The following is an 18,721-nucleotide window of genomic DNA, read 5'->3' as shown; positions in this document are numbered from 1 at the left end:
CAGCAGCGCATTTTGTCATTATTCTTCACTGAATTACATCACATTGGATTTAGAAAGTGTGTCTAGTTTTTTGGGATCACTGCGAATTGTGATCATATCCTGTATAGAACTGCTGTCACATCCATATGCTATGAATAATGAATGTTATATTTTTCAAGAAATCATCAAAGCTGTCAAGGAAATTACTGACTAGTACTAGTACAGGTTATATTTTCCTAAGATTCTCCCTTTCTCTCCCACTTCAAAAGGCCTTCAGATTTCACAATGGGTCAAAGAGGTAAGTGTATTTAAAATAATATTTTCAGCTGCATTGGAATTAATTTTACAACAACTTTATTTGGACAATATTTTCCTAGTTTTATATAGAAGTCTTACACTGGAACGGTATCAAAAGCCCTAATGAAGTGAAGATCTATCACAGCCCACTGTTTTTACCTAATCCATTAGGCCATTCATCCTGTCAAAGAAGAAAATTGAATTGGTTGACATGAGAGGATGTTGGCAAATCAGTGTTGCCTAGTTTTTATCACCATATTATTCTCTAGCTGCTTATACGTTGATTGTTTAAAAATTCACAGCAGAGTCTATCCAGGGATTGTGTTAGGGCTGCAATAGGTTATGTAAGGCACTTGTCTGCATTTCAGAATTTTCACACTTCAGCTGTGCTGCCACAGTTAAAACAATAACAGCCTTCCACAAACCCACTGCCAGTGTCAGTGCAGTTCAGCTGGGATAAATATGCTAATTCCAGAACTCTGCACCTGATTATTTGGTTCAGCAATTGAAATAAAATATGCCACATCTACGCTGCAGCTTTACTGACCTTACTAGTTCATCAGCAGCGACTGTCCTCATTTATATGGGTATTCCTATGATACTAAGGCTGACACGCAACCATCTGTACAACTCGTTAGTCCTGAGATCCTTCCCAGACTGCAGGAAGGACCATCCTATTTTAGCAAACTCATGAAGGCTAAGACAAGCTAAATGGTTATTGGAATTTCACCTAGAAATGATCAAGAACTTTCTGAGTTGTAAAGTGTCAGTACATAACTGCTGTGAGTGAGGCTTTAGCTCGTAATGTCTGCTGTTAGGAGACAGACAAAAAGAAGCACTAAGCTACTATAATGACCTCTCTAAATTTCATTTTCATCAGAACTGCTGACCGATAGCTGGAAAATTTTGAGCCTTGCATCACGAGTATTAAAGATGGAAATTCCTTTACACAAATAACGAGCCAGCAGGGTACCGAATCTTTAATTTTATTGGTCTTACTGGCAAGATCTTTCACAGCTTCTTTGTATGCCACCTATCCACGGTGTACCTAGCATCATTCATTAATTATAGAGATGTCAACTTCCACTGCCAGTTGACTCATGATGCCAAAATTAATCATCTCTGTGCTAAATTTTCAAACAAACGTCTTTCTTGGACTCCCTCCCTTCTTGGAAAGAGATCCATGAGGGCATCTTCCAAACCACTTCATTATCCTCTCTTTTTCTGATGGCTATGAAACAATTGACAACTGATGGGCTGCGGAGATGGTGCACTGCTCTTAATTTTAATTAATAGCTTCTCACTTTTCCCCTTGGTTTCTCTCCTCTATCTTCCTATCTGACGTTTCTCACCTAATGGTTGGGTTGTAAACTCTTTGTGTTAAAGGAAATATTTTCATTTTGTAAATGTACAATGTTTTCTTGGTCCATAGCTAGGGCTCCTAGGTGTTACAATAGTATATACAATAAATGAGCAATAAAAATCCAATGATTCAAGCAACTAAGCACTTTCCTATGCCAGATAAATTCATGTTTGTCATAGTATTTCTGGTACCTTCTTTGTTTAGACTCAGAGGCTCCACACATCTTTGTTTCACGTCTACCATGGCTTTTGTCTTATCAAGAAGTGTGGCCAATGCAAAGTATTGATCAAATTTTCTGCTGGCATGCTAAAGCCATTCCCAGAAGGAGAACTGTCTGCCCTGGAAGGAGCTGAAAAACATAAAGTGGGCTAAAAGGGGTTTTTTTTGATACTCTGTTGCAAACAGCAAAAAACAAACACAGAGACACTTCAGGATTCACCTTTCCAAAACAAATTCTTTCAGTTACTTTTGCCCAGTAATGACTGTTTACAAATAATTCAGTTTTGGATGTTTTACACACAAAAGAGGCTATTATTCTTTCTGTTAATGACACACAATGGTCTGATTCAAAATCGGTGCATGATACTCTATACCTATAGTATTAATGACTACAAATCAAAACATACTGATAGCATTGCATAGCTTATTCCATTATTTGCCAAGTTCCTTCAGATTTTCAACATATCTTCCTTTGAATTCAGATAAAATCCTATCAAAATTATTTTACTGAAAATTAATTTCCTGACACTCAAAAGGCTACATGTCTAAAGTAATAGAGTGGTCTACAAATTGTCTGATTGGAAATGGCATATTTGAACTAATGCAAAATTTAAAATGTAATAAAGAGTGTACTCTATTTTTCTCAAAAAATTTAATTGCAGAATTATTTACAGGAGATGAACATAAACAATACATAAACCAATTGAAAGAGGCAGCTTCATAAAAGAGCCATGGGGCAAAATAGTGAAGCACATTTTCTTACAATCAGCTGGAGGTGAGTAGAGAACCATGAAAAAAGAATAACTCAATAATAAAGCAATTCTCAAATATGTCTCCAAAGTAACAAATAACATTCTGGTAAAGAAGATATTACTGAGAAGCGAGAAATTATTGTAGCAATGAAACAACATACTGTACATTCAATTTAGGTATCCTGCATGCTACTAAATAGAATTTATCAAAAGAACCATAAAAGCATGAGAAAGAGAATTACATAAAATAGTTTAATTCTAGTGAAGTGTAGCTTTATACAGATGGTCAATATTTGGCACTCAGTTCATCCTCATTGTTGATATGATTTCTTATGTATATATATATTTATATATATTTATATATACTTTTAATGATAACTAAACAGCTAGTTTCCTGGTTCTAACATTCCTTGAAATTCTATAGGAGGCATTTAATTTAGTCCTTAGGCCACACTTGATTATTTTGGCATGTCACATGGTAAATGAAAGTATGAGTTTTGTCTCTGTACAGAAAATCCTGCAGAGTCATAGTGGCTTTTCTTCAGGAAAGAACAGGTCTAGAGCAGTATAAGTCAGGCTACTTGAAAGGGAGATTTTCTTAATTCATGAAATTAATATATAAATTGAAATAAAGAATACATACATGCTGAGCCCTTTTCAGATGAGATGGCCATACTATTAGACCTCCAAAGGGTAAATCAAAGCATGGATATGAGCATGTGGATTCCACGGGGAGTTATAAACAAAGCTCGTATTTCTTTGTAAGGACTATTGTCAGACTCGAACCTACTGCCAAGCCCTCTGCTTGATGGTGACCTACTGAAAGGAAGAACTATATTCTGCAAGGTAATTACACACTCGCGAACTTGAACAATGATTCCTGCCTACCTCAGCAGGGCCTGCGGAGTCAGATACTGAAGTATACCGATCCAACTCTGGCATTTCTTTCTGATTTCAGTTTCTTAGCATTGATTCTAACACAACTGAGAGCAGAACTTAACCCAAAGCTCCATAATAATTCATCTCACAAAGAAGAAACTTGTATGACGGTTCAGCTTTAGGAATGGGAAATGCCGTGTTGAATGAAAGAAGAGTAAGAGAAGGAGAAGAGAAATCCCCGCTAATGGACTGTGTTGGTGAATAATGACCACAGCTTCAAATAAACCTCCCTCTCTCTTAAACTCAGGTGAAAATATTCATGGTTTTGTACTACAGAAGTAAAAAATCCTGTCCAACAAAACGAATTTAGAAAAATAACAATTTGGCCCTAATAAAATAGAGGATTAAATTGCCAGCTGATGAAAACTGTTCTGTGTTTGCTCAGTTAAAGAGCAAGCCGTTAGACATACTGATTTACATTATCTGCAATCTGACTTCAAAGGCCCAGTTCTGCTTCAGCAATGAAGGGTAATGGGAGAAACACCCAGGTGTGGACAGGTGGGACTGCGAACATGCAGTCTTCTTCTGTGATCATCATTTATTAAATGCGATACGCATTTAATGAGAAAGGATCTGGAATATCGTTTTTAGATATAACGAGTGCCATGGCCTCTTGCAGCTATTAGAATTTTATTTTGTTAAGAGGAGCTGAATCAGCCTAAACATGCTGGCCAAATTCTCTTTTGGGCAAGTTTCCATTTCAATTTTGGTTTTAGACGTGCTGTCCTGAACAGCCTATTATGTAGTTAAACAGCTGCAGCATTACACCATAGAGGTAGCTGCATTTCAGAGATAAATTAAGCAGTTTCTGTGTATACAGAGTGCTTAATTCCTGCCAGGAGTCAGTGTATGCATATGACTGTGCCATAAAAAACAGCTGTTCCCAAAAGATGGTCCCTGGAGATGAACACGGTGAATAGCTGCAGATGGGCCGTGAGGCCGCACGAGGCAGTGACCCTGCCACAGCTGTCGGCACTGAGGCTGAGCTGCAAGAAAGTGGCACGGTCTCCAGGAATGAGTGCTGACTGTGGTTCTCGGGTACAACTGTCTGGGACCATGACACTGAAAAATTGTTGCAGATATATATGTACGTATATATGTATCCTCTTCCTGTTATCTGCAGTATGAGATGGCTGTCTCTATTCTGCCGATCCTGCCAGTGCAGAGAGGCGTCCCCATCGCTCTGCCACACAAAGAACCCTTAAGGTTGGAGTCTTGGTAAAGAGCAGCTGCCCACACCAAAGCATATGCCTTATGCCTAAGTCCTGTGCCCCACGTTACGCCTCGTGTCAGCTCGGCTGGAGGGCAGCCCTGAGGAGAGAACAGGGCGCTCGAAGGCTGCTCTTGCAGCACGTGCCCCAGATGGCTCTCTTCCACTAGGAGAGCCGGCGGGGGAATGCACTTGTGCAGGAGAGACTTGTGAAGATCCCCGACCAAGGGGACTCAGCTGCAGGTGCCATCAGCCCCTGCGCCTGGCACTGGCCAGGGCTCTCCTGCAGCCCCTCTCAGGGGAGCTCCTCCACCGTGGGGACCTTCACTGCCATCGTCACGAACAGAAAAAGCAGAGATTGTTCTGGAAACTTAATTTGATGCTCTTCATTCCCTGCCTACACTCTGGAAGGATGGTATGAGCATTGCCCTGGCCTCTGCTTGGCACAGGTTGTCCTCTTGGTTCAGCAAGTCTTTGCTTCTCCTTTGGCACAGGCTTGTACTGTAAGGGTCCTCCCAGGTGCTGGGAGGGTGGTGTGGAAAGAAACTCCCCGGCAGGGTGGGGACAGGCAGGAGACCCCCAGTGTCCCGCCGATCTGGCTCACCAGGCGGCCATGGGCAGGGTAACCTGCCCCAGCTGCAGCCCAGCCTGGAGTTTGTGAGTCGGCTAATAAAGTGCTTGGAGATCCTTCTGGATGAAAGGCACTGTATGAATGTGTCAACCTGTTATACGCCAGGAAGCACCTCTCTAGACATTAAAGGGTTTGCTGATATTCTTCACCTCAAATGCAGTTTGCAGGTGGTATCACTGCACTGTAAGATGCTCTGGGAACAGCAGCAGGAAGAACGCTGCTTCACGTTTCATTTAAGCTCTCTGTCTAGTACTGAGGCTCCTGCTACGCAGGATTTTACAGCTCATCCATGCACACAGCTTGACACCTGGAGCTGCACACCAGCTTTAGACTTCAAATTAACATGCACAATGCGGCACTCCATGGGTCAGCCTCGCGTGTGCCCCCTGGCACGGGCACCAACGCTGGAATGCCGAGGAAGGCATCAAACCCACGAGCAGGCAGGGCAGGCTCAAGGCCCTGAACGCAAAGGGCTGAGATGGGCTGATCTGGAGGCTCGCCGCCCTGGGCGCAGGGGGGCTGGGGGAGGACCGGGCATGGAGCGGCGGTGCTGCCCGAGGGTGCCACGGGGCCAGGAGCCTCCAGGGCACGGCTCCAGCAGGGCACGAGCAATCTGCGGGCCATGTACAGCACATCGTCACGTAGTGGCTTTTTCTTTTCCTTGCAAAACCACCCAACGACCAAACGTTCCCTCACTTCATACTAGATGCAGTGCTGAAGGAGATGAAAGTAGAGTACTAATTTACTGATACGGCAGGACATGGGCTTAGTTTAAAACAAATAATTTCCATTATATGAAATGTATTTTACATATATATATGAAATCCACACACTTTCTTATGCACGCTTTAATTCCTTCCTGGTTGATCTCAAATCTAACATAGTGACAAGGTTTAAGCATGAATTAAAATGTCATTTTTTGGTATTAAATTTTACATCATTATTAGTCTTTGCACACTGTCAAAGGCCATTCTAATCAGGTCAACATGAAATAATAAAACACTTCATAATGTACTTCACCAATTTACAAAGAATTTCAAGTCTAAAAAAATATACAAAGCAAAAATAAGTACGGTGAATATTCACAATTTTACCAGTCAGGTCTTTATTTAAATTTTCAGAATCTGTTTATTATACTTGTGTTTTACAGGCAATGAAGAAATGAAGAGACACTTCCTATAATTTTCATCTGTTAAAATAAATATTAGTCCAATTAGTATTTAATTAAAGACTAAACTATTTTGCTATATCCAGCTGTTCTGTGTGGGTTTACCTCATGAAGTCTCTAAGTAGAAAGCATTCCACTTTCTATCTTTATGTTTATTTATGTTCCTCCTATGTTGGTTTTGTAACTGAATTTTATTTTTGTGATGTGGGGTCAGATTACAATTGATCTGTTTATACATTTATTAAGATACCACATGCTGTGTTTCCCATGTCAGGGAGTGAGGCAATTTTACTTTGATTTATTTGCAACACAAGTATGATAAGCATAACGTTATTTTTCAAAACTAACCAGATTTACAATATGTAAATAGAAATGGCTTATTTGCCTTCAATGATAGAATGTTACCTGTACAGTAATTTAATAAATATTGCACTTTGAATGTAACATGCACAGATAACATATTATCAGGTTCTTCAGTAGGCATCTAGTTTACTTTTGAGTCTTTTTTTTTTTTTTTGAACAAAAGTGGAACAAACACAAATCATCCAAAAGCTTATATTGAACATTTTTTTGTAATGGCGTGGGAAATGTAAAATACAGGGTTGGTGTCATTCATGCAGGCTTATTTTTGCCTGAGAACATCCAATAAAATTTTAAAATATCAAAAAACTTATCAAAATATGATTCTAAAATTAAAGGCTTCTATGAACTGCTCCAGGTCAGCTTTATTAGGTCAGCTGGGATCTAAGCTTACCAGTAACCTGTTGTTTTTAAATTTGTCTTTATAAAGTCTGATAACTGGCAGGATCAAATACAACTTGTCATAATCGCAAGACCTGTTGCTGCAGGTGGGGGTTTTCAAGCGAGTAAGTCAAGTGTGATTTCTCCTTGAAGTGTACAGGAAAATTAGATAAAATGTATCAGCTGCCATATATATTTGTATAGGTGCGTGTCTCTATTTTAAAACTAGGAAAGACACTGGCTTTAGTCGTGTGTGGACATTTCTAATCAGCAGCTCCATTTTAAATAAGACATCACTCTTCAAGACTAAAGATGCCAATGTCTGCAGGTACCTTTTTATTTAAAAAACAACAAATATAGGAAGTAGCATCAATACTGTACACTACCTAGCATTCAGTTCTTTCCTTAATAGAAAATGCCTTGAAAACACAGGGGATGGGAAATATAATGTTTTCATCTATAGAAGAATATTTCAGGGATATTTTTTTTTTTTTTTTTGCATTTTTGAAGGTTATACATTCGTCTTGGTTTTTGCTTCCAAATACAGATTAAGGCTATTTGGTAAAGTATATACCAGATATCAGGCTCAATTTACAGGGTTTTCTCCTCACAGAAACTGCTCAAAACTTCATCTCTAAAGATTCATATCTTGAAGCTAAACATGCTTTATCAGCTGTGCTCCAAAGACAGAACTCATGCTTAATACTACACACTGTAGGAAAAAGAGAAGGAAAAAGAAAAACAAAAAAAACCCCAAAAGAAAACAGATTTGAAGCAATGTCAGATCTGCATAACCTATGATACGTCATGTTTCCAGTCATCCATCAGGCTGCAGGGTGAATGGGATTCGGATTTAAAGTGCTCATCAGGTGAAGAACCAAAGTGCTCGAGTATAATTAAATAGCTGTTCTGCCTATGGCTAAATACATTGCATTTGTTAAAGCAGGTAAACAGGGGATGCAGTAGTTGGGGCTGTCTGTCTCACTGGGTTCCAACTGTTTTGACCTAAAGTAGTGTTCAGTAGGATTCAGACCTTAGAATCAGGGGCTGTGGGTTACTCATCTTATTGCGTCTTCACCTGAAGACTTCTAAGTGCTGGGTTGCTCAGTTGGCTCTGGAAGGTAGGTGAAGTGGGATAATTCTGTCTGAATTTGTTTTAAATTAAAGCCTCTTGACTGTGGTAGTTACCACTTCTCTCTTGACAATGCGAGGCTTGAAAATATATTATTTTCCTTATATTCCATGGCTGGCAATCACTTATCTCTTGAGTTATGGGGTAGTGGTTTTTTTATGTCTGAAGCAAGCAAGAAGCTTATTCTTGCTGTAAATGATAGTGCATAGAAAAATAGTTCTAAAAAATCCCAAAAAAACAACTGTAAACCACAGTTCACCTTTACCTTAACATAACCATTTAAACTTAGATATACTTACCACTCACATTCATATTTCTTAAACTGTTTACAACATCACAACTGGCATTTTAAACAAGCAAGATATTTTTTTTCTCAAGGATACCCTGGAAACTCAATTGATATAGCATTTTGAGAGTTTGAAATATTATATGTAGCACAGCTCTTGAAATGAAAGAGAGAAGGTTTATAAAATAAATGTTAACATGTAAAAGAACAGTTAAAAATGCAATGAGTGTTCCAAAGGAGCGAGTATAACTTTTTCTTTACACATCTTGCTACAGAAGGTCTAACTTTTTAAGGCTTCCGTTTTCCTTTCACCCATCACTCAAGTCCTCTTGCATTATAATTTTGCTTACGTTTCAGAGTGTCGTTATACTGCTAACAGCAAACGTTTCTCAGTGGGCATTCCCACCACCACCAGACTTGTACGCTTCTTGGTTTCTGACGAACTTTGGAGTTTTAGTGGCTGGATATCCCTGTTCATCTCCAGAAACTTGACATGACATGAGAGGCCTAATGTTATTTTGCAGTAACAAAGATGAGAAGAGTGGCAGAGCACGTGGGTAAATATGTTAGCTGGGTTCTAGGAAAAGAAACTGGAGGTCAGAGAGATAAATGGGTTCTTTCTTTCCTGCTCTTAACATTTGTAGCACCTTCTACTTGGATTAGCTAATGCCTCTAGTGAATGGTGAGATGCACCCATTTATAGTTTGTTATTCTTATCCCTAATTATCACATGTTTTATAAAAATATAAATAACAAAAAAGTAAGCTGGGTTCCATCTCAAGAGGTGTTTCTTGTTGTCCTCTGAGAATATATTGGATAAGTCAGGTCTTGACAAGCCCTATCCATTGTAGCTGATTGTAAGTCAGACAATAAATACAAAAAGAAGTCGTTCTTGCGGTGAGCTCAGCAAATTCTGAGGAAATCAAAAGCATTCCACTGTGCTTATGGCACAAAGAACACAACAGCAAGGGCATATTTAGTGGAGAGAATGAGACAAAAATTACCAGGTAAGTGACAAACTGTACAAGCATTTTGTTTAAAAAAGGAACTGCAGCATTCTGTCTTTAAAGCCGGGTTTGAGCCTCTGGGATATATATCTCAATGCTGTCTGCACGCTCTGTGGCTGAATTCTGTCGGAAAGAGGCTGCTCTCTTAGCAGCCATTAGCCGTCTTCTAGCTTCTTGTCGCTGTCTGTCAGGTAGGTCCAGAGATTTTTCTCTTGTGATAGGGAATTTTCCTTTTGGGGGCTTCTTTGGTACAGGAGGAGGAACCTTTCTTTCTTCCTGCAATAGGGTATTAAAACTGAGGGTGAACTATGTGCGGCAGGTACTGTCAGCAGAGCATGCAAATTGAAGACATGAAATGCAAAATACTGCTTACATACATCAGGCATGCTCAATTTGTGCTCTCCAATCAGCTGGCTAATGGATTACATGAATAGCTATCCACACCAGGGACACTGACAAAACCATGTTGTTTCAGCAACCATTACAGATTCTGCAGTCCTGTGCCTTAAAAAAGACTACGCTTCCTTCCACTGTCCTTGCAGGTACCCTGCACATGCAATCTGCGTACCGCACTCTCCTAGGCATTTGCTTAGTTTTAGCTGACACGTTATTACATTCAGTATAAACAGAAACACATACTGGCTCTCCAATAAGAATTCAGCGCATCTGCGTGGTATGATCAAGTGAAAAGACTGTCTAAGATTAGCAGGACAGGATTTTTAATGAAATTAATCACACTGAGTTTAGCCTCAGCTGGATTTGAGATAGCAGCTGTGTATACATATCTATTAGTTTAGTCTCCTCCATGAATTGCTAAATGGAAACAAGCAAGCAGCAATCAGAGAGAGAATATAGCGCTAATTGTTCTGCTTGCCAGCCTGGACCATTTTAAAGAAAATTATACTGAAGAATTATCAAATTATAAAGTGAGAATCAGTAGATTTTGGTACCAAAGTTGCTGTAAATTGCTCTGCAGGTTTTAAATCAAGCACTGTTTTCAAGTGTGAAATTGGTATTTTACTCCATTTAGAGGCCATGAAATATCATATAAAGGCCTTAAAAAGATAACGTAGCATCACAGAATAATACAACATTTTAGAATGGAAGTGACCTGTGAAGGTGATCTCATACAACCCCCATTCAAAGCCCACTTGAAATTACATGCAACTTTGAAGTTAAAGTAGGTTCTTCAACATCATATTTAGCACTGGACAGAGCAGCCCCAAAGACAGAGACTCCACAACTTCATATATATAGTATGGTTATTATGAGCCATCATTCTGCATTATCATTTAAAGTAATAGTCCAGAGTATGGGCTGTTCCTTATGGAGAACACAGTTAATTCAATGCACAGCGGGATTCAAATAATACAAAAACTGAATTGATGCACCTATGGTTTACTGACTCTTCATTGTTTGGTCTTTTTTTTTTTTTTTTTTTTTAACGAATTCTGAGTTTACTACCAAAATACATTAGCCAAGACTAAATAACTAAGGTTATTTAAGAACACAGTTCTACATTCTCATCTCAACAGGAACAGTGCAGCAGCTTAAGATGCTATTCCCCATGACAGCTAGCTCTTCCAGTCTTTTTTTTTAATTTTCTGTTTTCAGCCAGGAACATAAGTGCTCCATTCCTGTTGTCCCATCTATTTTTTTCCCCTTTCCACTCTTAGTTTTTTCCCTCTTAGGAACATTGCTGTTGCTGTCACTACAATAATTTCTTACTTCCAGTTGTCACTAGTAAGCAAGAGTTGCAAACTCACCATCCACCAACCAGTTGGCTGAAAATTAAAATCCAAGAGGAGCATGAAGAAATGAAAGAGTTGTCAAAATGCCTCCTAATTCCTCCCAAACCAAACAAGTATTCACCTGAGGCCAACAGTACTGACTCAAACCAAATGCCCTCTTCATCTGACTGATACAATAATCGGCAAGGATAGTGGGATAATCAAGGTGAGAGATGGAGCTCTAGGAAAGGGGAAGGGCAGTTTCAGAATTACATTGCTTTCATGGGCCATGTGCCACCTTTTGTTTGCAAGCATCATGGCCAGGGTGTCTCCCAGGTGGTGGAGTTGCAGGGCAGAGGTGCAGGCAGTTTGCCAGAAGTACTCTCTGCCCCAGACTTTGGTGGGCCAAGCCTTAGTACGACCTGCGCTGTGCCCTGCCACATGCTTTTATCTCACTCCTGTTCTAGTATCGGCTGTTGTGCAGGACAGATCAAACACTGTAGTGCTCAGGTCTGAGCTGCCCCAAATGTACCAGAGCGCCAAGTTTACCTTGATTGAATTCTCAGGCTATTGTCCTCAGTCTTATTTAATCAGAACATCTTTCAGTGCCAGACTTTAGAATGTGAATCCAAATAATTTGAACAAAAGTGTTATGGAGTGGACTAACTTAGCAAACCCCATTTTATTTGTTATACAATTCAGCTCAACATTGTTAAAAAGAAAACCCCTCACATCTGATGAAGGTTTCCGTGTATAAATTGAGCCATGCCAATTCAATACTTTCTAGGGTTAGAAACCTATTGTGTGTTTCACTATTGGAACTTCACTATTCACAAGGAGACTGTAGGACTCCAAATGGGGAGTAAAAGGTATTGTTCATGGTCTGCTTACCTTCCTTTCAGGTGATTCTATTATTTTCCATTCATTGAGTTTCAACTGGTGCAGTTCATCGAATTTCATGCTGACATCTTCAATTGAGAGCTGCAATAAGTCCCAGAAACCTGCTAGGTCCTGGGAAGTTGGTCTCGGCATGGCACTCGGGTCCTGTCATGCACAAAGGAAAGAATATGAATAGACCAGAAGGCTTTAAACAAAGTGCTTTGAGGCAGGAAGGGCATCGTGCCAGATTACATTGCTGCAGTGCTGCTCACTGCTAAGGCTATGTGCGCTTCACAGCTGGGAGCTGTGACTGCAAAGTTTTGCCTCCTACACAACCCAAACATGAATGAGTTGGATGTCTCATACGAGCCTTCCTGAATCCGTGCGGCACGGGAAGTTCCTTAGCACCATATGCTGCGCTGACCTGCATTTCTAAAAAGGGACAAGCCGACAGCCTCTGCCTGCTGATTATTAAAGGGGAGGGGAATGTGGTTTGTATTCTAGCCAGCCTGAAGTCCTTCTGGTTAAAAATTACATTCACGATAGCTGATTAGAAAGCACAACACCATCACAAAGAAGTTGTCAGCTGTATTGAGTCTGGCTGAGCCCCACAGCAGCCCTCACAGTGCTGTGCTTTGCATCGGTAGCTGGAAAGGGGGTGATAACACACCAGTGTTCTGGCTGCTGCCCAGCAGCGCTCGCACAGCACCAGGGCTGTCTCTCCGGCATTTCATCCCCCTCACCGGTGGGCTGGGGGTGGGCAAGATCTTGGGAGGGGACATAGCCAGGACAGCTGACCCCCACTAACCAGTGGGATAGTCCATACCATAGGATGTCTGCTCAGATATAAAAGCTAAGAGAAAGGATAAGGAAGGGGGGGCATTCGTTATTTACAGTATTTGTCTTCCAGAGAAACCACTATGCGTACTGAAGCCCTGCTTCCTGGGAAGTGGCCGAACATTGCCTGTTGATGGGAAGTAGAGAATAACATCTGCTTTCCTTTGCTTCCATGTGCATGCCTTTTGCTATTGCTTCATTAAACTTCCTTTATCTTGACTCACAAGGGTTTGGGTTTTTTTTTTAATCCTATTTTCTCTCCCATGTCCCTATTCTGCTGAAGAGGGGAGTGACAGAGGAGCTTGGTGGGCACCTGGCATCCAGCCAAAGTCAACCCATCACATCAGCTTATGTTACATTGTTTTGCATTTTCAAATACATAAGGTATAAAATTTTTACAGGGATGGTTGGGTTTTGTTCTTCAGGGAGTTGAATCATGCTCAGGAACTGGGAAGGCACTACCCCCAGGTACTGCAATTAAAAGGTGCTATGCGCACCAGACTTAATGGAGCAAACATTAGGGGTAACGATTAGCAAGATGACCCTCCATTTAACTATTAATGTCAATTAATAATGTCAATTAACTGATGTCAATGCTGGATAAAAATTACATTAGAAGGTGCTATGCAGACTCTTAACTCTATGCTCTGTGAGCATTGGTATTAGTTCAAGGAGACAGCTTTGTCACTTTAGTGAAATAGGGCTTAATTGGTAAACATCTCTGTGAAGAAGATGGAGAAATGTCTGTTCCCTTCCAGGGCAGGAGGAAGCCATTAAGATGGTCTACAGAACGGGGGTGGGACAGATGGAACCACAAGCAGGCCAAAGGGACTTGAGATCTCCCTTTTCCAGGGCAAAAGCTGTAATCACTAGTTTACAATGTTAGAAACACTGGTGTGATTGCTGAAGTGCTCTGTGCCCCATCTTTTACAAATCTACTGGACAAAGGCGTTTTAGATATTAAACACAACCCTACATAGTTGCCTAAAAACTGGGAGTTAAGTCAGCGTTTCTGTTCAATTGCTCCCTTGAGTCGTGCATTTCTACAGCTCTTACACTTGGGTTTGCAGGTGCCACTGTGGGAGCCGAGTGCCTGGAGCTGGGCATGACAACATGCATTGTCATCCACACCTAAACCCCTTTGGGAATCTGGGCCAAGAACCAGCCTAAAAGCCTATCCACTCAGAAGTCTTCTTCACTAGAAGAAAGTGTCCTTTACACAGTGAGCTTCAGGGACTTAACAGAACTGGCCACACAGATATAACAGAGTTCAGGGAAACGTGATACAGCTCCAGATTAGTGTTCACTGAAAACAACTTCATTGGGTAGATCCCAATTTACTCCAAAGCCATTTACAATTTATGTCAGGGGTGTTAGTTACTCTACAGAGGTCAATAGCTCAGGCTTCAGGAACTGACTCCCTGTGTGAGATGTGTCAGGACAGTCCCACAGCAACACATCCTATATCACAATCTGTTCTCTCCAGCCTGGTCTCCTCAGCCCTCTCCCCATTTTCCTCTAAACAGCTACAAAATGATGCCACTCCTTGAAATCCATTGCCTTCTGAATGAAGACTAATTGCTCCTCTGTTCTTTTGTGCACCCCACCTTTGCTGGTGGTGTTTGGGAAGACGGCAGCCTCTGGCGTCGCTGCTGGCGTAGGAGCGTGTGGTGCCTTGTCTGGGCACAAGGGCTGCCTCCTGCTGCTAGTGCTTCTGGATCTGTGGTCTACAGATAAATGCTGGCACAAATGATTACTGTTACAACTAACTAAGTTTTGAAAAGATTGATTTAAACCTGTTTCTTCTCAGAAACTCGTCTTTTATTTGTATCTTATTTGGAATTCAGCTTCGCAGGCTTGCCTGTGGAGGAAGCCTAAAGCAAGCAAAAAGTATTTAGCTGGTGCTCAAGCTGCTCTGGTTTTTGCCTGCAACCTTGACATACTGAGTGATGGCCTAATGAGCTGAACAGGATCTGTGCTGACTTGAGAGTATGGAGGAGGACACTTCAGAGAAGAAACAGGGTTTTTACAAGAGGTAATGTGAATAATGCAGGAGGAAGTGTTATTAATTGGTGATGGTTTTTATCTGGCAGTTAGTGGGAACAGTACACTGTAGGAGACAGCCAGCCAGATTCCTAAAAAAGACTTTATTGAAGCTTACATTTTCATGAATTTATGCTGAGAATCTTTTGTAAGAGATCTTAACCCTGAGCATAATTAAATGTGTCCCTTGAAGTTCCCATGACGCTTTAGAAGAGTCCATAGGCGATGGGTGAGTCTCCTGGTAAATTTCAGTCTGAGTAAGCATATTCCTCTTCCTAAACCCTTGCTGCAATTTGAATTGGCAGAAGTAAACGCCGTTGTTCTTTGTCCTACATTTATGCTTATTGTTGTTGAACACTTTTAGAGAAACTGCTGTGTGGTAGCCCCGTAAGTGCTAGATGTTTTCGAGCAAGGGAATGCTGCTATGTGGTAGCATTCCTGTGGGGCACCGAGATGCTGCCTTAGGAGCATATGGAAAGCCTGCTGCGGATATGCACTAAGTGCCTATTTAACAACAAACTCTATCATTAGGCATAGGAAGAAAAGTCTCAAAAGATGAATGAGCTAAGTCCAGTTCTGCAGTTGCTGCTTTTTGCAGAGCCCATTGCTGATTTAATGAAGCTGAAGAACATTCAGAGCTTAAATCTTCAGAGTGGGATAAAGCTGCTGTTGTGGAGTTCAAAGGTTTCTTATCCAAATAAGAAGAGAAATAAAAATCTTGCCAGTGTTTTGGTCACGTTGTCTGCAAAGCTCTAGATTTCTCCTTGTGCTCCTATTGCTTTTGCACATTGTTTACACCTCCGAACAGCTGATGGCTGTGCTGAGCAGGAGCTGCGAGCTGCGCTTGTTATTACAGTAATGCTCTCAAGCACAAGTGCTGGACCCACTTGAAGATAAATGGAGTGGAGGTTAGGCTCTCCAAATCTTAGTTTGCATAGCTTAATCAATCAGGTAATGGAGGGCACTTTGAAATGTGCAGTGAGAAACTTTTAGACATTGATGAAGATTTCCTCCTTTCGCTATGAAACAAATGACTAGATAAGGGAGCAGACGTGATGTATTTGGTAAGACAAATGTGGCCATCTCCTGCTTGCCTGACTTTGCATATTTCTTCTGTCATTCTGCATCTGTAACAGCTGTTAAAATTCTTGTTTTGACAGACTCTTTGAAGTGGATAATTGGATTCTTTCCTAATGAGGACCATATATCTTATCATTTATTATCAGAAGGTAGGACATTTTTGGCATCACTTTCTCAGTAATATTTGATTGCAATGTCAGGAATTCTGGATGTTTAACTTCATGGATGGAAAATAGCAAGTGGGTCTCTGCAGAATTAATATTTTGTCTTTAAAAGTTATGTGGTAAATACTAACAAGTAAAGAAATGTATCTCACCAGACATAGGTCATGCACACATCATGAACATGCACACAACAGAATTTAGCACTTTTAATATTTTAATATATGAGGGGTTGCAGCAGTCAAAAGGTGAAAGTTACACTTGATTTCCAAGTGAGACAAAGAAAGGTGTCCTACCACTAGCCGTAGCTAGAAGAATTACATTCTTCTATTGATTAGTATCATCTTGCCACAACATTTTTATCACTGATGGCTGCTGTCATATTAATGAAGACAACATTTAGAACCGAATTTGTCTTTAATGAACTTCCAGAACAATACAGTAACTCTCATAAGTAATACACTACATCTGTTCCTTTAGCCCTAGGACATCTTATATATAATTGACAATGCAAATTACGAAAACTAATTCTATGAACATTATGTATAGTCCCATTTCCAAGATCACTTCTATTTTCAGGTATGTAGAAAGCTCATTCACATATTCTTCACTATGCTGCTGTTTCTTTTATTCTCCACTTACTGTAATGTGAAAAATTTCTGCTTTCTTAGATGAAATACAGTTACTATTTTAGGGTATTTCAAAAATAAGCCATGATATTATGTTTCAGTAAACTTGCATTTGTTCCCTTCTAATTTTTCTTCTTTAATAAAGAGAGCAAAAAAAGAAAAGACAAATCACAGCCAGACAGAAATTACTGAAATTACATGTTTGTTTTGACAAAAAAACCCCAAACAACCAAACAATAAAAAGTACTAACTCCATACCAAAGGATTAAGTTAAAAAAAAAAAAAGGATCAGTAAAACAAAATATGAAAATGACATTTCAGAATACGATTGTATGGGTACGTTACACTTGTTTTTGTTGTTGCCTTTAAAGTAAAAATATTAAATTATTATAAAATTTAAAGTTATGTTTTGTGGAATAACTACAGATGAATAGCCTTAAACTCTTTAAGAATAGCCAGATGTGGTGACTTACCAGATTTTGCTGACAAAGCCAATAAAATTGCTGGAATTTCTGAGACATGAGGAGCTGAGCACTTCCAACAGCACTTCGGATCTTACCTAGGACTAAGCATACAGACAGGTTATTACCAATAGATGTCTTTTTGGCAGTAAACACAAAATCCAGCTCTAAAAAATATTTATCTGAAATTACTGTTTGTTTTATATGGGAAGTAAATATTTGGTTTTGTTGCTTGTGATGATATACATAAAATATTTTTGAAAAAGATGGAGATCTAGGAAAGCTCTGTGGCACCTTACCCTTTAGCAGTAACAAATGCTATAATAATAACTCAGAACAGCTAAGACTGTATTTGCTTAAGGAAGCAGAAAAAAACAAGGGAATATAGACAGCTTCCTGAAGTGGGCATGCATACATATGTTTTTGAAAACAATCTTAAACTTCAAAGCAAATTACACCCCTCCCCCCCATTTACGTTTGTTTATGTAAATTGAAAGCTGTTGAAATAGTCTTGCCTCACGAACCAGTGAGATGCCTGTTCCTTCTGGTGTCAAAGGGAGCTCTACACATACCTTAGGTAATACCTTCTGGTTCTGCAATCAAAAATTACTTCACTGAGTTACGTGGATGATCCTTGGGTGAGCTCTCTATCCTGACTCTTCTGGGCCTAAGGCTAATACATCAAACTATCACATAAGATACTCCTACCATAAGGATGAGCTCCTCAGAGGAATCACATCTCTGAGACATGTCTTGGTACCACTATTAAGAGTTACCAGTTGCCTATCCAGGAAAATACATGAGGTCCTCAGCACAGGAGCTTCAGACAACGTGGGGCACAACCGGGTGCTGCAGGACTTTGCTGAATCATGACCAGCCCCCAGTGGTTCACTGGGCTTTCCCCAGTGTCGGTGCACTTGCCATTTCAAGTGCACATAAGCACTGGGGAAAAGGGCCAAATTCATTTTACTTGACTTTGCTTCCAAAAGTCATCTATTTAAATCAAAATTTCTGGATGCTTTATTATCAGTAATCTGAGCTCATCTGATTATTTTTAGATGAGCTGAATCTCTTCCTGGAGATGCCTATTTCTTTCTATTGACTGGAGTGCCTAAGGGGACTGTCTCATCCCTAGGAACTAACTCCTCCCGGACTCCCTCCCACATTTGCTGGGATA

At 40.2% G+C, this 18,721-nt stretch overlaps 1 protein-coding gene across 1 annotated transcript in view; it reads right to left on the bottom strand.

Annotated features, from left to right (window-relative positions):
* Positions 1-2,495: 2,495 nt before the first annotated feature.
* The window catches only part of DLGAP2 (DLG associated protein 2), a 109,552-nt gene continuing 93,326 nt past the window's right edge, over positions 2,496-18,721 (bottom strand). Inside the window, exons 9-11 of the mRNA XM_037392774.1 lie at positions 17,557-17,648; positions 12,346-12,498; positions 2,496-10,000 (exon numbers count right to left, since the gene is read on the bottom strand). Of these exons, the coding sequence (XP_037248671.1) occupies positions 9,782-10,000; positions 12,346-12,498; positions 17,557-17,648 (464 nt within the window). The 3' untranslated portion in view covers positions 2,496-9,781. The remainder of the gene's footprint in view (positions 10,001-12,345; positions 12,499-17,556; positions 17,649-18,721) is intronic.

This window comes from Falco rusticolus, chromosome 6, assembly GCF_015220075.1.
Source record: "Falco rusticolus isolate bFalRus1 chromosome 6, bFalRus1.pri, whole genome shotgun sequence".
In the NCBI taxonomy this organism is placed as follows: domain Eukaryota; kingdom Metazoa; phylum Chordata; class Aves; order Falconiformes; family Falconidae; genus Falco; species Falco rusticolus.
Note: the sequence above shows the minus strand (reverse complement) of the source record. Positions and strands in the feature narration are given on the sequence as shown.